The following is a 24,545-nucleotide window of genomic DNA, read 5'->3' as shown; positions in this document are numbered from 1 at the left end:
ACATAAATATCCCCATGTTACAGATATGGAAAACACTGAAAATACTTTGTCATTGGCCCCAAGCTTCACATATAGTTAATGAGATAGTCATTGACTGGAATCTCAGTAAAAAGATAACCCAATAATATAGCTGCCTGACCATGAATATCAGCACTGCTTAAATATATTTTCTACAGAACCTCTTCCACCAGTTTGGGACTTTTGGCTGTTAAGAATTGTTCAAATTTAAAATCCCCCCCTTGGGCATTCTAACTTGCTCTGCTCTAGAAACTCTTCTTTGAGGATTTTATTTTCACCTTGAATGGTCCCCCAAGCTCTGGCCCCACCTAATCCTGAAGTTTATACCTCTCTCATGCAGCTTACATTTAATTTCCAACATGCTTTACTTGTGATCCCACATGATAAATCAAGGGACAGGCTTCTAGCACTTTGATTTCATGGTCATCAAAAATGTTTCATCTGTGATTACAAATAATTTGCTTTGCTTGGGTGCAAGACATTGCTACAGGACTCGTGTGTAGGTTGATGAGTCACAATCCAAACTCTATGTAAAGAAATAATTTAGGGGCACCTGGGTGGCTCAGTCAGTTAAGTATCTGCCTTCAGCTCAAGTAATGATCTCAGAGTCCTGAGATCAAGCCCCGTGTCAGGCTCCGTGTTTTGGGGGGGGGGAGTGTGGAATCTTCTTCTCCCTCTGCCCTTACCCCTGCTCATGCTCACTCTCTCTCTCTCTCTAATAAATAAATAAAATCTTTAAAAATAATTTATATAATAAAAACATATTCAGCCCTGATTTCTTCCTTATATTTTGAAAACTGAGAATGTATATTTTGTTTATGTGAATTGCTATTGTACCAAATACTATTTAGAGTCTATATTTACTTTTTACTTTAAAGCCTAATAACCCCTAGATATTAACATCATAGTTAGCAACTTATTTTCAAAATTGGTTGCCAATATTTTGTAGTCCAAGAGCTCCAGAAGAATTGTCCCCATCTGTTCCAATGTATATTCATTTGCTGTGGATGTTCACAAACCTTTTATATGTGAACATGGCACAAACTGCCATGCTGCTGAGATTCACTAACATGCCATGGGACTCAGTGGGATGTCAGGTCATACTTGGGATGAATGTACACTAAAGAGACATTCTTTATTAATATAGTAAGAATGGGAGGCAGTGTACAGTTGGAGAAAGATCATGGACTTTAGAATCGAATGTTTAAGTTTGGGTACCCCCAACTAATATTTGCAAGCTGTGTAACATTAGACACAATATTTAACCTCTCTGAGTCTCAGTTTCTTCAATGAAGAAAAAGGGGATATTAATAGCTAGACCTCAACAAAACTGCTATAAGGACTGGGGAAAAGGAAATAATTATGGTAGAACACATAGCATGATGCTTACATATGCCTGTTACATTTTATTTTCTCCTGTTAATCTGTCTCATGTCAATTTGATTCTATGTCCAGCTAAAGGACCATAAGGCAGAGGAAGGTCTTCCTGCCTAACACTTCTTATTGTATAAAAGTTACATTTAAACTTAACATTTTAAGGCCTTCCACAACATAACTCTTGAAGATGAAACCCTCAAAAGTTTCCAGACTAAGCTTTGGAAAAATTCTGACCTCAGATCCTTCCATAATAATAGTTTGTTTACATTCCCATACAACATACACTTTTCCCTTCAACATAGATTAATCATAACAACAACAACAACAACAACAACAACAACAACAAAACACATCCTGAATTTCCAGGTAGAAGAAAAAACTTTGTCCTTTGAGAAAAACATGAATTATGAAGTGCATAGTTCAAAAAAATTAATACATGTGTATCTCACAAACATTATCAAAAGTATCTGATATGAAACTTAAGCTGGAAACTAAAGGAAGGTAATGGTATGTGCACCTTGGAAACTATTATGTGGTTTCATGACCTCAGTGAGTTTTTTTTTTTTTAATATACTTTTGCTGTTAACGAAGAAACATTGCAAGTGGCCCTACTGAGGAGACACATATTGAAATCAATTCAGAACGCTGCCTAAGTGTATTGTAACATTTGATGTTTCAATTATACAGTCTAGGAAGATAGTTTTCTTAAATTACTTATATTTTTTTCTTGTAAGGGAAGAAAAGATACTAGTATTGACCCTTAATCTAAGTATCTAAACTTTCCTCTGGGTTTGTTTTACTTCAAGAACAAAACAAAACAAAATCCCAAACTTGTGTGTGACTTACCCTGTCAGTAATTGTAAGCCGTTTAGAATATAAAAGAATTATAAGAGCTGATTTTACTTTATGAATACTGATTAGCCAAATCTTCGTGGATTTCTTAACCATGCTGTGGTAAGATACAAGTTTAGTGTAGCAATTCCTTCATCAAATAAATTACTGCAACCTATTGATCCTGTTAGGCACTATTCTAAGACTACAAGGTAATTCTTTAAAACTCTGGCAATTTTAGCATCCTATTACTGTTAATTAGCCTTTCTCATTCTGCAGAAAGATTTTCATTAAGGCTTATCATAGTAGATTTAATATTTCTAAAAATTGTATTTTTATGATTACTTTAATACCTTGTATTCTTTATGGTCCATATGTCTTATTGTTCTTTTATTTTCACTCTATCATCATAAAAGAGTCATCTTACTTTATCTTATGCAAATATGTTGCAGGTGTTCTAGCTGAATAGAAAATTATGTTAGCTCAACACCAGAAAAAGACTCCTTTAAAAACATTTCTTGTCCCAGGGACTACCTTCTACTTTTGTTATTCATTCTTGCTGCTCATATCATATAGTTGAGAAGAATAGCTTTGGAGCCAGACCCAGAAAGTTTGCATCCTATCTTTGGTATTTGCTAGCATCTCTCTGTGCCCCAACATCTTCATCTGTAAAATAGAGTTAATAATAATAATAGGTATAATAATAGTGATAAGTTTGTAATGAGAATTCAATGAGTTAATATTTTAATTGTTTAGGAGACTACTTGGTACAGAGTAAGTTTATATTAAGTTTTGTTCAATAAAAATATAAATTCCATTGCTACATATGACTTCCATCATCTTTTCAAAGTAAAAATTTGTTCTATTTTTAACATTTCTTTTGTATCACCTCATTGTGTCTATTCTATGTTATTTACTTTCTGGGCCAGAGGTCACTTATGTTTTTTGTGGGAGACATGAGTCACTAGCTGTGGGCCTTAAGATTTGGGGAACTAGTGTCAAGCAATAGGATCCCATCTCCACTTTTATTTATTCTACAGCAGTTGCTTAGTACTATTGCCCTGAGCTACTTATTTCTCAATGAACATAAGTCATGACTGATGTGGGGAACAAAGGGAGAAAGAAATGTAGATAAAATTATATTTCCTTATATCTGGCAGCCCATTGACAAATACTTGAGACAGGCAGAGTATGACATTACTCTATGAATTCCATATATATTTTAAAGAGAGAGAAATGTGGGGGAGGTGGGGGCAAAGGGAGGGGGGAGAGAAAATATTAAGCAGGCTCCACATCCAGTGTGGAGCCCAGTACATGGCTTGATCTCACAAACCTGAGATCATGACCTAAGTGGAAATCAAGAGTCAAACATTTAACTGACTGAGCCATCCAGGTGCCCCAGAACTCCCAATATTAATGTTTTTTTTTTAATGTTTTATTTATTTATTCATGAGAGTCAGAGAGAGAGAGAGAGGCAGAGGCAGAGGGAGAAGCAGGCTCCCCGCCTAGCAGGGAGCCCGATGCGGGACTCCATCCCAGGAGCCTGGGATCATGACCTGAGCCGAAGGCAGACGCTTAACCATCTGAGCCACTCAGGCGCCCCCCAATATTAATGTTAATGCTTTGCTAGAGGGAAAAACAATCTTAGCTTGACAATAGCTAGGCCTCCAGGATCCTGTGAGTCTTCTTTAGCACATGAAAGTCCTTTTGGAGACTTCCTTTGTCTTTACCCCTCCCCCAACTCCAAAGTATATCAGTTGCTCCTCACAATCCCAGGGCAACTCTTTCTGCCCATGGGTCCTATTCCTGTGCTATAATAAAAACACCTTTTTGCACCATAACATCTCCGTTCTTTCTTCGTCAACATTTCCACATCAGTGATCATAATATAGCTGTATTTAGTGAAGTACAGTCAGAGCAAAATTAATGTTTATATTCATAATCAGACTGTCATCTAAGTAGAATAATTTTTTCACAAGCAAGGTAGTTGGCTATTGAAAATCATAGAAAACCATGAAAAGACCCTTAAAATATACTAGTTTTATTTTGTTTCAATTTTTTGACAAAATATTATTTAGTTTTAGACTTACTAGTTCACTGAGCAGAGTAATTACTAAGAACCAAAGGCAGAGAAGGTGGACAAGAGAATTTACTAGGCAAGGGGAAAAGATCATTATAAAATGCTTCATTATTAAAAAAAAAAGAATTCCACATCAACTGACATATGTATACAGCATGTGCAGAGCTGGTCAATTACTATTTTTGAGTAGCTTTCTATTTCCCATAAGTACCACACAGATGCTAAGATGACAGCTATGTAGGGACCAAGGGCAAACTGCCTCAAAATGTGCCACTTTGGCATATTGATTACTTTATAACTAAAAGTTAATTAAGATACAGCCAATGCAGGAAGGACACTCAGAACCTCTTCTGTTCCCCTGAAAGTAGGAAATAAATCTCCCCTGTGAAAGGGATCCTTCCCGTACTAAGAGGTAAAGAGACATCCTTATTACTAGAGATGAGAAATTTAGAGCTCAGAATGCTCTATAAACAACCTTTGTTACTTTTTACTAATTTATTACTGCAGCCCAAATTTTGTTTAGAATTCCTTACTAATTGAAGCTCCCAAAGTTAAGTTCTCTTTGTCCTATTAAGTCCACTAAGATTTATTGTCTTTTTGTATAGAAAGTATAATAACTGCATGCCCTGGTCATTTCTTTAGATCTCAATTTCATAATTGAACCTCAGTATGCATGTAATAAAACTTTTTTTTTTCTACTGTTAATCTGTCTTATGTAAATTTAATTCTTAGTGCAGCTGGAAGAACTTAAGGATAGAAAAGAATTTTTCCTTCCTTTCAGCTAGAGTGAATGCTTATGATCCCATTGGCCCAGCACATTGAAAAAATAAATAAATAAAAGATTTCATTTATTTTCCAATGTTATTTTAAAATTTTCTCAATTTTATGTCTAACTTGGAGCTTCAAGGTATGTACCTCAGTTGTGTACAGAAATATATTCTAAAAATTCTAACAAAATGCTAAAGAAAAAGAACTTATAAGGATATTTCTTATAAGGAAATAGATACATTGATTTTAATTTCTTTATTCAAAGAATAAGTTGACTTATAAGTTCATGCTCTAAAACTTTCTTTAATTAGTTGAATAGTTGGTTTAATAGCTAAAAATGAATCTGATTTATGAGAAAGCATTATACCATTCACCCATAATTAAAAAAATAAATGGTCAGAGTCTGTCTGTATAATGAATTTTAATTAATTGGCATCTGAATAGTTGAGGGGGGCTTTATAAAGGGGCTTAAAAATTTCAAAGGAGGAAAAAAACAACTTAATTTTCAAGTTGCACTCTACTTTTAGTAGTTTGTATTTTCTGATTGCTATTTATTTATTCATTCATTCATTTATTTAGTTTCAGGTGTAGAATTTAGGGATTCATGACTTATATACAACATCCAGTCTTTATTACAAGTGTCCTCCTTAATACCCATCACCCATTTAACTCAGGCCCCTGCCCACCTCCAATCCAGCAATCTCAGTTTGTTCTCTAGAGTTAAGAGTCTGTTTTATGGTTGGTCTCTGTCTTTCTTTTTACACCTATGTTCATTTGTTTTGACTTTTAAATTCCACATATGAGTGAAATCATATGGTATTTGTCTTTCTCTGACTGATTTATTTTGCTTAGCCTAATAGTCTCTACATCTAATCATGTCATTGCAAATGTCAAGATATCATTCTTCTTGATGGCTGAGTAATATTCCTATATATTTATATACCACTTCTTTTTTTAAATTTTATTTTATTTTATTTTATTATGTTAGTTAATACATCATTAGTTTTTGATGTAGTGATCCATGATTCATTATATACCATTTCTTTACCTATTCATCAGTAGATGGGCATTTTGGCTCTTTCTACAATTAGACTACAGCATCCTTGTCAAATTTTGTTGTTTCCTGTGTTGTTAATTTCAGTCATTCTGACAGATGTGAGGTGGTATCTCATACTTTTGATTTGTATTTTCCTATTGATGACTGATGTTGAGCATCTTTTCATGTGACTGTTAGACATCTCTATGTCTTTTTGGAATAATGTCTATTCATATATTCTGCCCATAATATTATTATTATAATGATGATGATGATGTTCAATTAGCCAACATATAGTGCAACATTAGTTTGTGATGTAGTGTTCGATGATTCATTAGTTGCATATAACATCCAGTGTTCATCACAACACTTGCCCTCCTTAATACCTACACCGGTTACCCCATTCCTCCATACCCCTCCCTTCTGTAACCCTCACTTTGGTTCCTGGAGTCCTGAGTCTTTCATGGTTTGTCTCCTGTGATTTCTTCCCATTCAGTTTTTTTCTCCCTTCCCATATGGTCCTCTGTGCTGTTCTTTATATTTCACATATGAGTGAAACCATATGATGTTTGTCTTCCTCTGCTTGACTTATTTCACTTAGCATAATCCCCTCCAGTTCCATCCATGGCGATGCAAATGGTAGGTATTCATCTTTTCTGGTGGCTGAGTAATATTCTATTGAATATATGAACCATATCTTCTTTATCCATTCATCTATTGAAGGACATTTCAGCTCCTTCCACAGTTTGGCTATTGTGGACACTGATGCTATGAACATTGGGGTGCATGTGTCCCTTCTTTTCACTATATCTGTATCTTTGGGGTAAATACCTAGAGTAGCGCAATTGCTGGGTTGTAGGGTAGCACTATTTTTAACGTCTTGAGGACCCTCCATACTGTTTTCTAGAGTGGCTGTACCAGCTTGCATTTCCACCAACAGTGTAAGAGGGTTCCCCTTTCTCCACATCCTCGCCAACACTTGTTGTTTCCTGCCTTGTTAATCTGTGCCATTCTAACTGGTATAAGGTGGTATCTCATTGTAGTTTTGATTTGTATTTCCCTGATGGCTAGTGATGTTGAACATTTTTTCATGTGTCTTTTAGCCATTTGTATGTCTTCTTTGGAGAAGTGTCTGTTCATCTCTTCTGCCCATTTCTTGACTGGATTATTTGTTTTTTGGTATTGAGTTTGAGAAGTAATTTATACACCTTGGATACCAGCCCTTTATTTGCAAATATATCTTCTCCCATTCTGTGGGTTGCTTCTTAGTTTGGTTGAAATTTTCCTTTATTGTGCAGAAACTTATTATTTTGATGAAGTCCCAAAAGTTCAATTTTGCTTTTGTTTCCCTTGCCTTTAGAGACATGTCTTGAAAGAAGTTGCTGTAGCTGAAGGTAAAGAGGTTACTGCCTATGTTCTCCTCTAGGATTTTGATGGATTACTGTCTCACATTGAGGTCTTTCATCCATTTTGACTTTAGCTTTGTTTATAGTGTAAGAGAATGGTCCAGGTTCATTCTTTTGCATGTGGCTGTCCAATATTCCCAGCACCATTTCCTGAAGGGACTGTCTTTTTTCCATTGGATATTCTTTCCTGATTTGCCAAAGATTAGTTGACCATAGAGTTGAGGGTCCATTTCTGGGTTCCACTGATCTGTGTGTCATTTTTTTTGTGCCAATACCAAGTTGTCTTAATGATCACAGCTTTGTTATATAGCTTGAAGTCAGGCATTGTGATGCCACCAGCTTTGGTTTTCTTTTTCAACAATCCCCCAGCAATTTGGGGTCTTTTCTGGTTCCATACAAATTTTAGGATTGTTTGTTCCAGCTCTGTGAAAAATGTCAATTGTATTTTGGTAGCTATTGCATTGAAAGTGTATATTGCTCTGGGCAGCATAGACATTTTCACAATGTTTATTCTTCCAATCCATGAGCATGGAATGTTTTTCCATCTGTTTGTGTCTTCTTCAATTTCTTTCCTAAGTGTTCTGTCATTTCTAGAGTATAGGTCCTTTATCTCTTTGGTTAGGTTTATTCCTAGGTATCTTATGGTTTTTGGTGCTATTGTAAATGGATTCTATTCCTTAATTTCTCCTTCTTCAGTCACATTGTTAGTGTATAGAAATGCAACTGATTTCTGTGCATTGTTTTTGTATCCTGCCACGTTGCTGAATTGCTGTATGAGTTCTAGTAATTTGGGGGTGAAGTCTTGGGTTTTCCACATAAAGTATCATGTCATCTGTGAAGAGAGGGAGTTTGACTTCTTTGCCAATTTGAATGCCTTTATTTCTTTTTGTTTTCTGACTGCTGAAGCTAGGATTTCTACTACTATGTTGAACAATAGTGGTAAGAGTGGGAATCCCTGTTGTGTTCCTGATCTTAAGGGAAAAGGTCTCAGTTTTTCCCCATTGAGAATGCTATTTGCTGTGGGCAGGCTTTTCATAGAAGGCCTTTATGATATTGAGGTATGTTCCCATGTTCCGTCTATCTCTATACTTTGAAGAGTTTTAATCAAGAAAGGATGTTGTATTTTGTCAAATGCTTTCTCTGAATCAATTGAGAGGATCATATGATTCTTGTCTCCTTTTTTTAATGTGCTCTATCACGTTGATTGATTTGCAAATGTTGAAAGGACACTTGAATCCCAGGAATAAATCCCACCTGGTCATGGTGGTTAATCCTTTTAATGTACTGTTGGATCCTATTCCCTAGGATCTTGTTGAGTATTTTGGCATCTACGTTCATCAGGGATATTGGTCTGTAATTCTCCTTTTTGATGGAGTCTTTGCCTGGTTTTGGGATGAGGGTAATGCTGGCCTCATAGAATGTGTTTGGAAGTTTTCCATCCATTTCTATTTTTTGAAACAGCTTCAGTAAAATAGGTATTTTTTCTTCTTTAAATGTTTGGTAGAATTCCCCTGGGAAGCCATCTGGCTCTGGACTCTTGTTTTTTGGGAGGTTTTTGATTACTGCTTCAATTTCGTTACTAGTTATTGGTCTACTCAGATTGTCTATTTCTTCCTGTTTCAGTCTATGTAGTTTATAAGTTGACAGGAATGCGTTCATTTCTTCCAGATTTCCTAATTTGTTGGCATATAGCTGCTGGTAATAAGTTCTAACAACTGTCTCTATTTCCTTGGTGTTAGTCATGACCTTCCCCCTTTCATTCATGATTTTATTAATTTGGGTCCTTTCCCTTTTCTTTTGGATAAGTCTGGCCAGCAGTTTAGCAATCTTATTAATTCTTTCAAAGAATCAGCTTCTAGTTTCATTGATCTGGTCTACTGTTCTTCTGCTTTCTATTTCATTGATTTCTGCTCTAATCTTTATTATTTCTCTTCTCCTTCTTGATTTAGGCTTCACTTTCTCTTCTTTTCCCAGGTTTTTCGGTGTAAGGTTAGTTTGTGCATTAGGCATTTTTTAATTTCTTGAGAGAGGCTGGATGGCTATGTACTTCCCTCTTAGGACTGTCTTTGCAGTGTCCCATAAGTTTTGAATGTGTTTTCATTTTTATTGGTTTCAGTGAATTCTTTAACTTCTTTAATTTCCTGGTTGACCCATTCATTCTTTTATTATTATTATTATTATTATTATTATTTTCTGTTAGCCAACGTACAGTACATCATTAGTTTTCCATGTAGTGTTTCTTTAGGAGAATGCTCTTTAACTTCCAAGTGTTTGAGTTCCTTCCAAATTTCTTCTTGTGGTTGAGTTCCAGTTTCAAAACATTGTCGTCTGAAAATATGCAGGGAATAATCTTAATCTTTAGTATTGGCTGAGATCTGATTTGTGACCCAGTTATGTGGTCTATTCTGGAGAAAGTTCCATGTGCACTTGAGAAGAATGAGTATTTGCTGTTTTAGGTTAGAATGCTCTGTATATATCTACAAAGTCCATCTGGTCCAATGTGTCTTTCAAAGCTCTTGTTTATTTATTGATCTTCTGCTTAAATGATCTGTCCATTGCTGTGAGTGGAGTGTTGCAGTCTCCTACTATTAATGTATTATTACCAGTATGTTTCTTTATTTTGATTATTAATTGGTTTATGTAATTGGCTGCTCCCATGTTGGGGCATAAATATTTACAGTTGTTTGATCTTCTTATTGGATAGATCCTTTAAGTATGATATAGTGTTCCTGTATATCTCTTACTACAGTCTTTGGTTTAAAATCTAATTTGTCTGGTATGAGGATTGCAACCTTACCTTATTTTTGAGGTCCATTGGCATGGTAAATGTTTTTTCATCCCCTCCCTTTCAATCTGGAGGTGTCTTTTGGCTCAAAATGATTCTCTTTTGGTCAGCATATGGATGGGTCCTGCTTTTTAATTCAATCTGAAACCCTGTGTCTTTTGATGGGAGCATCCAGCCCATTTACATTTAGAGTAACTATTGGAAGATATGAATTTAGTGTTATTGTATTGCCTATAAAGTCCCTGTTTCTGTGGATTGTCTCTGTTACTATCTGGTTTATGTTACTCTTGGGGTCTCTCTTCACTTACAGAATCCACCTTATGTCTTGCAGGGCTGTCTTAGTGGTCACATATTCTTTTAGTTTCTGTCTGTCGTGGAAGCTCTTTATCTCTTCATCCATTCTGAATGACAGCCTTGCTAGGTAAAGTATTCTTGGCTTCATGTTCTCCTCATTTACTACCCTGAATATATCATGCCAGCCCTTTCTGGCTTGCCAGGTTTCTGTGGATAGGTCTGATGTTAGTTATCCTGATGTTCCTCCCTCCATATATAAGGAAACTCCTCTCCCTAGCTACTCTCAGAATAGTTTATTTGACTGTAAGATTTGCAAGATTCACTACTGTATGTCAAGGTATTGATTTATTTTTATTGATTTTGGGAGGGGTCCTCTCTGCCTCTTGGACACGAATGCTTGTTTCCTTCCCCAGATTAGGGAAATTATTAGCTATGATTTGCTCAGATATACCTTCTAGCCCTCTCTGTCTCTCTGCCCCCTCGGGGGTCCCAATAATTCTGACATTGGAAAATTTCATGGCATCATTATCCTCTCCAATCATTTTTTCATGGTCTACTAGCTGTCTATTTCTGGTTTCCTCAACTTCTCCCTTTTCATCAATTTATGTTCTAGATTACTTATTCTCTCTTCTGCCTCATTTCCCCTGGCTATTAAAGTATCTAGTTTAGACTGCATTTCATTCATAGCATTTTTACGTTGGCCTGATTAGATCTCATTTCTGCCCTTAGAGTTTCTATGTTGTCACTAATGCTTTTTTCAAGCCTATCTATTGACTTTATGACTGCTATTGTGAATTCTATCTCTCATTCTTACTTATATCCATTTTGATTATCTATGGCAGAGAACACTGTCTCTTATTCTTTTTTTGTGTGAGTTCCTCCGTCTTGTCATTCTGTCCAGAGAATGATGGGCGAGCGAATGAGCAGAGTCCAAATGACCCAAGCAAGATGTACCCTAGCAAAATCCAGAGTGGTCAGAAACAACCACAGAAAAACAAAGCCAAATTTAAATGCAAGAATAAAAATTTTTAAAAAGTGGGGGGAGGGGAAGAGGGAGTATAATTTCACAGTGTAGACAAAGCAGGGTATTCCACCTGTTCCTGGGTTAACTTTGGTCTGTGTGTTAGAAGACATTACATCCCAAAACTGCAAGGAAAGTAATTCATATATATATAAAGATAAAATTGAAGAGAATGAAAAAAGGACTAAAATGAAGCACATATCTATTTAAAAATGTAGATTGAAAAAATACAAGTTAAAAACGACTATGAAATATAAGTTGGTATAATAAACATCTAGTTGAAATGAGAAAAAGTATAAAAAAAGACAAAGCATAAGAAAAAGAAAGAAAATAAAATAATTTTATCTGCAAAATAAACGAGTTGTGAGGCAATACCTGGAGCTCAATATACTATTTTCCCCTGGCTTTGGAATTTTAGTCTTGTGGAATCCATAGGCTTGTCATCCACCTGTTCTTTCAGCCTGTCTTCTGGAGAAGGGGCATGCTGCACTGTTTCTCAGGTATTCCTGCCTGGGCAGAGTTGTCCCACCCTTGTCAGGGGAATGGACTCAGTGGAAACGGTCCTCTGTGTGGCTTTTGTTCCTTGGAGGTTTTCTGTGCCTCTTCAGAGGATCAGAACAAAAATGGCTGTGCCCAAAACTTTGGCCTAGAGCAGAAGGTCATAGTCTGCCCTCTTTAGTCAACTCTCTGGGACAAACAGTCTCCCTTCTGTAGGCAACAAAAACTACAGCTTCTCGAGCTGCAGGCCCATGGCAACTCTCTCAGAGGTAGTCCCAGGGGCCCAAGAGTGCCACTGTCCTTTGTGACTCTAAAACTGTGAGTTACCATGGGCTCTCTTGTGCACCCAAAGCTCCTGGGTCATGTCTGGGTGCCACCCTAATGTCCTTTCTGGGCTGCTACCACCCTGTGAGCTTTTGCTTGGTCACGGGTGCAGGTTCCAGTCTTTTTCAGGCTGCTCAGGAAAAGAGCGATTACCGACCAGCCTGGCTCGTGGTTTATGGCAATCTGAGCTGAGAGTCCGGTCCTCGGCTCACTCACCATAGCCTGCTTCCCGGCTCCACTGCTCAGGCACTTTATGGTTCAGGCACCCCCGTTTGCTCTGTGGCTATTCGGCTCCCAAGACCACAATGCCCTACCTAGAATTCTGCCTTTTTATTTCCAGAGCCCCTTTCAGAGAAGGATGTCTCTCACTAGAGCAGATTTTTAAGGGTTCTGATTTTGCACTCTGGTGTTATATCATGTTCCAGGAGCCAGTTTATGGAGGCTCCCTCCCCCTAATGTTTATCTTCTGATAGCTCCCCACAGGTTCACGACTCTGCACATCCTACCTTGCAAAAAGCAGTCACTTTTCTGCTTGTAGAGATCCAGATCTATATTCTTACATCTCAGGCTGATTTTGTGTGTGTTCAAAACGGTTTGATAGATATCTAGCTAAATGCAGGGGACCAGTTGAAACAGGATCCCTTACTCCTCCACTATCTTGCCTCCTCTCTTTATTCTGCACATTTTTTAACTGGATTATTTGTTTTTTGGTCTTGAGTTCTTGAGTTTGATAAGTTCTTTTTTTATTATTATGTTATGTTAATCACCATACATTACATCATTAGTTTTTGATGTAGTGTCCCATGATTCATTGTTTGCATATAATACCCAGTGCTCCATTCAGTACGTGCCCTCTTTAATACCCATCACCAGGCTAGCCCATCCCCCACCCCTCTCCCCTCTAGAACCTTCAGTTTGTTTCTCAGAGTCCATAGTCTCTCATAGTTCATCTCCCCCTCCAATTCCCCCCTTTATCTTTCCCTTCCTGCTATCTTCTTTTTTTTTTTTTTTTTTAACATATATTATTTGTTTCAGAGGTACAGGTCTGTGATTCAACAGTCTTACACAATTCACAGCACTCACCATAGCACATACCTTCCCCATATCTCCCCCAAAAAGATATATTTTCCCATTCTGAAGACTGCTTTTTAGTTTTGTTGATTGTTTTCTTCGCTGTGTAGAAGCTTTCTATCTTGATGAAGTCCCAATAGTTTATTTTTGCTTTGGGTTCCCTTGACTCAGGACATGTATCTAGTAAAAAGTTGCTAAGGCTGATGTCAAAGAGGTTACTGCCTGTGTTCTCCTCTAGGACTTTCATGACTTTCTGTCTCCCATTTAGGTCTTTCATCTATTTTGAATTTATTTTTGTGTATGGTTTAATAAAATGATCCAGTTTCATTCTTCTGCATGTTGCTGTCCAGTTTTCCCAGCAGCATTTGTTGAAGAGACTGTCTTTTTACTATTGGATATTCTTTCCTTGATTATTGCTTTTTAAATATTGCAAATAAATATCTTGTCAAATGAGATACTTCATAAGGAACCATAAAAGCTTATTCATAATACAAATATTTTCTTCAAACTTTACAAAGGCAAGCACAATGTTTATCAAAAAAATGTTGAAAAGTCCTTATCTGTATCAAATGCATAGTAATACTATATATTTTAATCCAACACTCTATGACATATTTTAATCTTTTTTGACATATTTTAATTTTTAACTGAAGTCTCAGAGTGTAAGGACACTCAAGGTTGTCAGATACTTAAAAGACTTACTTAACTAAAACAGCCTCAAGCAAAAACCACCCCCATATAAGGAATGAATGTGTCTCTAAAAAGATTTTAAGTTCCAGATGAAAGCATCAGTAATTGGTTATAAATTAGCACAGTTAATTACATTGCATTCCATTTAGTAGAATACAATAAAAAATAATTGCTTGAAAAAATATATATAAATATATAAATATAAATAAATATATATATATATAGTTGATAGAGCATCTTCTTATGCATAGATAAAGAGTGTTACATAATAATGTCTAATTCCATCTGACTTCTATTTATCCCTGTCATACCCTATGTCACACTGGTTGTTCAGATTTTTGGAACTTAATGTACATTTTTTAAAGTTGTGTACTTTTCTTCAAAACTGCTCTTCTGAAGACTGCAATAGATTCTTTTAACTTCCTGAAAACACTTTCTAAAAATGCTGAACAATTATATATAGCAAATGCCTTCAAAATTTAAAGGACTGCAATAGATTCTTAATTGAGGGTACAAATATAGATCATATTACTTATATTCCATATGCTTATCAATTTTCTTGAGACTGAATCAGAGATGCAAGGCTTGAAAATCAGTTTGAAATTTGGCAAAACCTCACCAAGTCAGACTTGAGTAATTTAAAACTTGTAACAATTTGGACAGTTCCCAGCTTGTAATGTTCCTTTATTTGATTAATCATTTTTTCCCTATAGTGAGTATATTAACTCTGTAACTCTTCTGCAAGAGCATAAATTAACTTTGTAAAATATTGTAGAATGTTATTTTTACAAAACACATGAATTTCATAAATTTCAGAAACACACATGAAATAATAAATAATAAACAAATGTTATTTTCTTTTCATTATGATGGGGGATAGAAGCATAAAAATGTTCACCTTTAGCCCAGAAGGCTGACCTATAACCTACATAGTTTTGATAAGGATCAAATAAATGCTGGGTGCTACATTCTTAAAGGGTCTCATGATGGCCTGTATGTCTCACTGATAGTTAATATTGTACTGAATGATAAACACCAGAGAAATCTTGGAAAAGTGGTTTTATGAGTAGAAATTTGAAGAAGATATTTATGATCTAATACTCCCTGCATGTCCCCACCCACTCGAGCACTATGCATATAACCACTAGCTTCATACAGCAAAAGTTCAGCTCTTTCTGCCCATGGGTCTTGTCCCTGTGCTACTTGAATAAACTTACTAAGTTGCACTGTAAAAGGTCTCAAGAATTCTTTCCTGACTGTCATGTTCAATGACCCTGCAACAATTATAGTTGTTTGTTTGTTTGTTTTTTAACATTGTACTTAAGCATTATTTTTCTATATTTTCTAAATTTATATGCTTTGCAAAAAATGAAATGCATATGAAAATAACTGGGTAGAGTTCAATTTATAGTTATTAATTTGGCACCCAAAGGGTCAGATTCAGAACCTTCACTTTATTAAAAATAGTAATTTAACCAGCCACAAAATAACAAATAGTGTAAAAATATTTAGATATTGGTCTGCTCACTCCATTTTTGAAGCCCTCTTAAGGGTCTCTACTTAGCAAAAAATTGGGATTGGATTTGTTAGTCAAATTTTGAGCTGTTATGATTGAAATGAGTAGAAGTGATTTTCTTTTTTTTAAAGTACCTTATAAGTTAATTTAAAAAATCAAACTGGTTTCCACCCGAACTGATTTTAGTGAGGTTTCACTAAAATTTGCCTAATTAGCATACAAATTTCCCTATATTAAATCATATTATAAACAGCAGTTGTCATTTTTTTTAATCCAAAATTTCAGAAGTAGACTTAAAAATCAGTGGAATAGGCAATCATTCAGAAGATACTTTTTGAGGAATGCTTGTACCTTATTCAACAAATAAATTAACTCAACTATCATTAGCAAACAACACTAGGAAGAAACATGTATTTACTGTCATATTTTTATACTAGCGTCTGGCACAAAACCATCTAAAGAAACTTCCTGGAACACACATTGAGAAACACAATTTAAGAATATTTCTTATACATTCATAAAAATCAAATAAAAGGAATAGAAAAATATCAAGTGTTTCCTTTCATACCTGTGGTTGGGGATGAATCCAGATCTCCACAGTTGTTGACTCTTTCATTGGGGTGTGAGATCGTACAACCTCCGTCATTGGCTTTAGAAGGAGAAATAAAACACAAGTATTTTTTCAGTGGTTTGTTAAAAGTGAAAAATGTAGCGCATTGCACACATGCATGAAATATGGGTAAATAAAATAGTGCCTGTGTAAATCTCTGTACGTATCATAGTCATTGAGGAGTTGTAATATGACAGGCAAAACTCTAGACACTAGGAATAGAGAGAGAAAAAAATTATCTCATAGAGCTTAAATTTCACTGTAACTTTTAAGTATTCCATTAAACATATGAATGGAAATGTAGAGGACAATTTAAAATATTTAAATGGATGAAATTTAAGCTGGAGAGATTTTTTCACTCCAGTGCTGTTATAACTCAATGTGTTCAACAGCTTGTATTTATGAATTCACCATGGTCTAAAATTAAAACCTATCCTGTTTGCCAGAACATCACAAATTTGCTGCCTAACATAAAAATATATTTAATAAGTGCAAAGAAATTTCTGAACCAATACAAAGATACTAACCTACCAACCCAGAATAATTATCAAGGTCTTGAAAATATAATGATTTTATCCATTGAATTTTCTGCAGGACTTAAAGTATGTTCTCTGTTTTTAAAATAATGAACATATGCTATACACATTTTCTGTATATTTGGTTTTAGTATATGGATAAAGGATTTGCTAAAAAGTTATCCTTTGATCTATGAAAAAGAAAGATTTTTCAAGAAGCTGAAAAAACGCAATGAATGTTGATAGTTTTCATGCTATAATAGCAGAGTTGAGTAGTGTATTTGAGATATTATGTCACACTCTCAGAACTTCGTACTGTTGTTTGGTGTGCTACAAATTACAGTGATACAATTATTATTTGACAGTGTTTTGAAGGAGTGCAGATTTTGTCACTCCAAAATGTGTTTCTTTGGCATAAAGATTATCTTAGGTTGATCATTTTTAAGAAAAAACAAACATAAGAAAAGCTCTGAAAACTGAGTAGAAGTTACCCTTTCATAAGAAATACTATATTTAGGGGCGCCTGGGTGGCTCAGTTGGTTAAGCGACTGCCTTCGGCTCAGGTCATGATCCTGGAGTCCTGGGATCGAGTCCCACATTGGGCTCCCTGCTCAGAGGGGGGGTCTGCTTCTCCCCCTGACCCGCTTCCCTCTCATGCTCTCTGTCTCTCATTCTCTCTCTCAAATAAATAAATAAAATCTTTAAAAAAAAAAAAGAAATACTATATTTATAAGGGAAAAAAGGATGTTTCCTTTTCTGTACCTGCAAGAGAAAGGTGACCAAATTTTTAGCAACTCATCATTGGAGAAGGCAACAAACTTAAGCCTGCATAACAGATTCTTTACTTGTTTACTGTGCTCTTCCTGGAAACCTTCCTTAACTGTTTCACCCACCCCCCAACATCTTTTGTCTTTAGCTGAAGATGGATTTAGGGTAATGTCTTGGGCCACTTCAGAAAGTTATTCCATTTTTCTAGGTATCCTATATGTATATAGGAAGCATACATGTTATTAAACTTTTGTTTGTTTTTCTCCTGTTAATCTGTCTGTTACTACAAGAGGTCTCAGTTAAGAACCTACAAGTGTAGAGCGAAAATTATTTTTCCTTCCCCACAGCTTCAAGTGCCCCAACATATCACCTTAATGTGACTGTCTGTTTGTTTGTTTGTTTATTTATTTACATTACTTGTGCATGACCATTATGTCAAATCAAGAAAAGAAGAGACAATCAGACTTGGAACATATACTTTTAAGGTCCAGTTGAGCAAGAATTATTTTCTTATCAAATTAAATGACAAATCAGGTTTATTATCCAATGACACTATGGTTGTGACAAAAAGAATACAGTACAGGGGGAGGGGGGAAAGATGGCGGAGGAGTAGGGGACCCTAGTTCAACTGGTCCCCGGAATTGAGCTGGATGTCTACCAGACCACTCTGAGCACCCACAAAACCAGCCTGAGATGTAAGAAGATCTGGATCTCTACAAACAGAATATCACAGGCAGTTGGTTTTGAGGTACGAAGCGGAGAGCCGTGATTCTGCGGGCAGATATCAGAGGATAAATGGCAGCGGGAGGGTGTCTGGCTGTGGGGATCCTACACCGCTGGTGAGTGACAGCCTCACGCGCTGCGGATGGGGCACAGACTCGCAGAGCGGTAGCATCGGGAAAGGACTTTAGGGCAGCCCCTGGGGTAGAAAACCAGACCGGCGGGGTCGCACGCACGTGAACCGCAACCCCCCCGGACAGAAACCCGGAGCAATGGTCGCATGCACGCGAACTGCAGCCTCCAAGTCGAAAACCTGGTTCGCCGGGGTCGTGCAGGTGAACTGCAACACCTGGGGTGGAAACCCTGAGCAGTGGAGTCGCGCGTATGCGAACTGGGAGTGGCTGGCGGTTTTAGAAGCACAAAGGACAGAGACATGCCCTGACCTGGAGGCAGGACTGGGGGTGCTGCGGAGGGGCACAAAACCCAGGACGCTGCAGTTTATAGCAGCACAGACAGAAATGGAGACAGTGTGGCCTGGAGAGCTCACTGAAGAACAGACTGCAGTCTCTCTGCTCTGAGGCAGAGGGTTGGAAAGGGTCTCTTCAGCTTTGACTCGCAGAAGAGACACGGAAAGCCACCAGGGGAAGGCGCCAGAGAACAAAAGCCCCAAAGACTGATTCCTACTGAGCCCATTCCCCGCCACAGGGGCGCAGGGCAACTCCGCCCAAACAGGATTGCCTGAGTAACAGCGCGGCAGGCCCTTCCCCCAGAAGACAGGCTGGGAAAACAGGAGGCCAGCAACCCTAAGGTCCCAAGAAAACAGGTGCATCTTGCTTGGGTTCTGGTCAATAATTTGGACTCTATACATTCCCTCAAACACCCATCAACAGAATGACTAGGAGGAGGAGCCCCCAAAACAGAAAAGACTCAGAGATTATGACTTATGCTGCAGATTTACAAATGGATGCAGATATAACCAAGATGTCGGAGATGGAATTCAGGCTAGCAATTGTGAAGACAATGGCTAGAATGGAGAAATCAATTAATGCCAACATAGTGTCTCTAAGGGCAGAAATAAAAAGTGAATTGGCAGAACGTAAAAATGCTATCAATGAGATCCTATCCAATCTAGATAATCTAACAGCTAGGGTAACTGAGACAGAAGAGAGAATAAGCAACCTGGAGGCCAAAATAATAGATAAAAAGGGAAAAGAGGAGGCCAGGGAAAAACAACTCAGAATCCATGAAAATAGAATCAGAGAAATAAGTGACACCATGAGGCATTCCAATGTCAGAATAATTGGAATCCCGGAGGGAGTGGAGAGAGAGAAAGGACTAGAAGATGTATTTGAGCAAATCGTAGCTGAGAATTTCCCTAATCTGGGGAATGAAACAAACATTCGAGTCCTAGAGGCAGAGAGGACCCCTCCTAAGATCAAGGAAAACAGGCCAACACCCCGGCATGTAATAGTAAAACTTGCAGATCTTAGAAGCAAGGAAAACATCTTAAGGGCAGTTAGGGGGAACAGATTCCTTACGTACAGAAGGAAGAACATCAGAATAACGTCAGACCTATCCACAGAGACCTGGCAAGCCAGAAACTCCTGGCAAGACATATTCAGGGTACTAAATGAGAAGAACATGCAACCAAGAATACTTTATCTGGCAAGGCTTTCATTTAGAATGGATGGAGAGATGCAGAGCTTCCACGACTGGCAGTAGTTGAAAGAATATGTGACCACTAAGCCGGCCCTGTAAGAAATATTAAGGGGAGTTCTATAAAAAGAGAAAGACCCCAAGAGTGATCTACAACAGAAATTTACAGGGACAATCTATAAAAACAAGGTCTTCACAGGCAACATGATGACAATTAATTCATATCTTTCAATAATCACTCTCAACGTGAATGGACTAAATACTCCCATAAAACGGCACAGGGTTGCAGATTGGATAAAAAGATAGGACCCATCCATATGCTGTCTACAAGAGACTCATTTTGAACCTAAAGATACATCCAGACTGAAAGTGAAGGGATGGAGATCTACCTTCCATGCCAGTGGAGCTCAAAAGAAAGCGGGGATAGCAATTCTTATATCAGACAAATTAGATTTTAAACTAAAGTCTGTAATAAGAGACACAGAAGGACACTATATCATTCTTAAAGGGTCTATACAACAAGAAGATCTAACAATTGTAAATACCTATGCCCCCAACATGGGAGCAGCCATCTACATAAGCCAACTGTTAACCAAAATAAAGAGTCATATTGATAACAATACGTTAATTGTAGGAGACCTCAATTCTCCACTTTCAGCAATGGACAGATCATCTAAGCAGAAAATCAACAAGGAAACAAGAGCTTTGAATGATACATTGGACCAGATGGACCTCATAGATATTTACACAACATTCCACCCTAAAACAACAGTATACTCATTCTTCTCGAGCCGCACATGGAACTTTCTCCAGAATAGACCATATACTCGGTCACAAGTCAGGTCTCCACAGATACGAAAAGATTGAGATTATTCTCTGCATATTCTCAGACCACAATGCTCTAAAACTGGAACTCAATCACAAGAAAAAATTTGGCAGAAATTCAAACACTTGGAAGCTAAAGACCACTCTGCTCAAGGATGTTTGGGTCAACCAAGAAATCAAAGAAGAACTTAAACAATTCATGGAAATCAATGAGAACAAAAACACATCAGTCCAAAACCTATGGGATACTGCAAAGGCAGTCCTAAAGGGGAAATACATAGCCATCCAAACCTCACCCAAAAAAATAGAAAAATCCCAAATTCCCCAACTAACTCTACACCTTAAAGAACTAGAGAAAAAGCAACAAACGACGCCTATGCCACGCATTAGAAGACAAATAATTAAGATTAGAGCAGAAATCAATGAATTAGAAACGAGAAACACAGTAGATCAGATCAACTAAACTAGGAGTTGGTTCTTTGAAAGAATTAATAAGATCGATAAACCACTGGCCAGACTTATCCAAAAGAAAAGAGAAGGGACCCAAATTAATAAAATTATGAATGAAAGGGGAGAGATCACGACTAACACCAAGGAAATAGAAACAATTATTAGAAATTATTATCAACAACTATATGCCAATAAACTGAGCAATCTGGATGAAATGGAGGCCTTCCTGGAACCTATAAGCTGCCAAGACTGAAACAGGAAGAAATTGACAACCTGAATAGGTCAATAACCAGTAACGAGATTGAAGCAGGGATCAAAAACCTCCGAAAAAACAAGAGTCCAGGGCCTGATGGATTCCCTGGGGAATTCTACCAAACATTCACAGAAGAAATAATACCTATTCTACTGAAGCTGTTTCAAAAAATAGAAACAGAAGGAAAACTTCCAAGCTCATTCTGTGTGGCCAGCATTACCTTAATCCCCAAACCAGGCAAGGACCCCATCAAAAAGGAGAATTTCAGACCGATATCCCTGATGAATATGGATTCCAAAATCCTCAACAAAATCCTAGTTAATAGGATCCAACAATACATTAAAAGAATCATCCACCACGACTAAGTGGGATTTATCCCTGGGATGCAAGGGAGGTTCAACATTCGCAAATCAATCAATGTGATAGAACACATTAATAAGAGGAGGGAGAAGAACCTAATGATCCTCTCAATTGATGCAGAAAAAGCATTTGACAAAATACAGCATCGTTTCCTGATTAAAACTCTTCAGAGTATAGGGATAGAGGGAACATTCCTCAAGCTCATAAAATCCATCTATGAAAACCCACAGCGAAGATCATCCTCAATGGGGAAAAGCTGAGAGCCTTTCCCTTAAGATCAGGAACACATCAAGGGTGCCCACTCTCACCACTGTTGTTCATCATAGTACTAGAAGTCCTAGCAACAGCATTCAGACAACAAAAAGAAATAAAAGGTATTCAAGTTGGCAAAGAACAAGTCAAACTCTCTCTTTTCACAGACGACATGATACTTTATGTGGAAAACCCAAAAGGGTCCACCACCAAATTAGTAGAACTCATCCAGCAATTCAGTAATGTGGCAGGCTACAAAATCAATGCACAGAAATCAGTTGCTTTCTTATACACTAACAATGCAACTGTAGAAAGAGAAATTAAAGAAACGATTCCATTTACAATAGCACCAAAAACCATAAGATACCTCAGAATAAACCTAACCAAAGAGGTAAAGGATCTATACTCTAGGAACTACAAAACACTCATGAAAGTAATTGAAGAAGAAACAAAAAGATGGAAAAATATTCCATGCTTATGGATCAGAAGAATAAACATTGTTAAAATGTCTATGCTACCCAGAGTAATCTATACCTTCAATGCCATCCTGATCAAAATTCCAATGACATTTTTCAAAGTGCTGGAACAAACAATCCTAAAATTTGTATGGAATCAGAAAAGACCCCGAATTGCCAAGGAGATGTTGAAAAAAAAAACAAAGCTGGGGGCATCACGTTGCCCGATTTCAAGCTATATTACAAAGCTGTGATCACCAAGACAGCATGGTACTGGCACAAAAACAGACATACAGACCAATGGAACAGAATAGAGAACCCAGATATGGACCCTCAACTCTATGGTCAAATAATCTTTGACAAAGCAGGAAAAAACACGCAATGGAAAAAAGACAGTCTCTTCAATAAATGGTGCTGGGAAAATTGGACAGCCACATGCAGAAGAATGAAACTCGACCATTCTCTAACACCATTCACAAAGATAAACTCAAAGTGGATGAAAGACCTCAATGGGAGACAGGAATCCATCAAAATCCTAGAGGAGAACATAGGCAGTAACCTCTTTGACATCGGCCACAGCACCATCTTTCAAGATACATCTCCAAAAGCTAGTGAAACAAAAGCAAAAATGAACTTTTGGGACTTCATCAAGATAAAAAGCTTCTGCACAGCAAAGGAAACAGACAACAAAACAAAGAGGCAACCCACAGAATGGAAGAAGATATTTGGAAATGACACTACAGATAAAGGGCTGGTATCCAAGATCTATAAAGAACTCAAACTCAACACCCAAAAAACAAATAATCAAGTCAAAAAGTGGGCAGAAGAGATGAACAGACACCTCTCTGAAGAAGACATACAAATGGCTAACAGACACCTGAAAAAACGTTAATCATCATTAGCCATCAGGGAAATCCAAATCAAAACCACACTGAGATACCACCTTACACCAGTTAGAATGGGAAAAATGGACAGGGCAAGAAACAACAAATGTTGGAGAGGTTGTGGAGAAAGGGGAACCCTCTTACACTGTTGGTGGGAATGCAAGTTGGTACAGCCACTTTGGAAAACAGTGTGGAGGTTCCTCAAAAATTTAAAAATAGAAGGCGCCTGGGTGGCTCAGTTGGTTAAGCGACTGCCTTCAGCTCAGGTCATGATCCTGGAGTCCCTGGATCGAGTCCCGCATCAGGCTCCCTGCTCGGCAGGAAGTCAGCTTCTCCCTCTGACCCTCCCCCTCTCATGTGCTTGCTCTCCCTCATTCTCTCTCTCTCAAATAAATAAATCTTAAAAAAAAAAAAAAAACTAATGATGTATTGTATGGTGACATAACATAATAAAATTAAAAAAAAAAAAGAATACAGTACCCACTGATATTACCAGACTGATCACTCATCACAATATTCCAACTCACAGGAAAACAACAGTCAAAAGAATTAAACAGTTAAAATGGAACATTTCATCACAGCAGAATTTCTTCACAAAATGTTTTAAAAAAATGAAAATTAGACAGTGACCAAAGTAAGTTTCCAAAAGTCTCATTTGTTAGTCAAGCAGAGAAAAACACTAATTGTGAACTAATTAAGTTTTGTTTGTTTACAACAGCCAAATAAACTTATCTAAAGAAAGTAAACTTAAGATTGTTAGCTTTTTAACAAATACAGTTACTCAAAAAGTTGAGAAAATTAAAAACAATATTAATACTGAATTTTAAAAAGTAAGGGTAAATAATTCAAGTGTTGTTGTTTTTTAATCTACTAATGAGTTAACAGATGTTACCAACAATGTTTAGCTGTTATTTACTTGAGGAAGCAATGCCAAGTTTGAAGTGACTAAAGAATTAGCCTCTATCAATGAATAGTCTGTGTGGAACAGAACAGGCAAAAGTATTTCCAATGAAGATGAGAAAACACTGATTCAGTAAAACTTGAAGTGGGATCTGCTAAGAAGTGTTATAACTAATGGTGAG

The 24,545-nt window shown here is 37.1% G+C and overlaps 1 protein-coding gene across 7 annotated transcripts in view; it reads right to left on the bottom strand.

The window, feature by feature from the left end:
- Positions 1 to 24,545, bottom strand: part of PCDH11X (protocadherin 11 X-linked) — a 583,424-nt gene that overhangs the window by 292,814 nt on the left and 266,065 nt on the right. For all 7 annotated transcript variants that reach the window (XM_064574318.1, XM_045880211.3, XM_064574319.1 and 4 more), the window contains exon 4: positions 16,284 to 16,364. In XM_064574318.1, coding sequence (XP_064430388.1) covers positions 16,284 to 16,364 — 81 coding nt within the window. The remainder of the gene's footprint in view (positions 1 to 16,283; positions 16,365 to 24,545) is intronic.

This window comes from Mirounga angustirostris, unplaced genomic scaffold (assembly GCF_029215605.1).
Source record: "Mirounga angustirostris isolate CCGP_5_RB_7025 unplaced genomic scaffold, mMirAng1.0.hap1 SCAF_11, whole genome shotgun sequence".
Lineage (NCBI taxonomy): Eukaryota > Metazoa > Chordata > Mammalia > Carnivora > Phocidae > Mirounga > Mirounga angustirostris.
The sequence above is the reverse complement of the archived record's forward strand: the minus strand, read 5'-3'. Positions and strand labels throughout refer to the sequence as shown.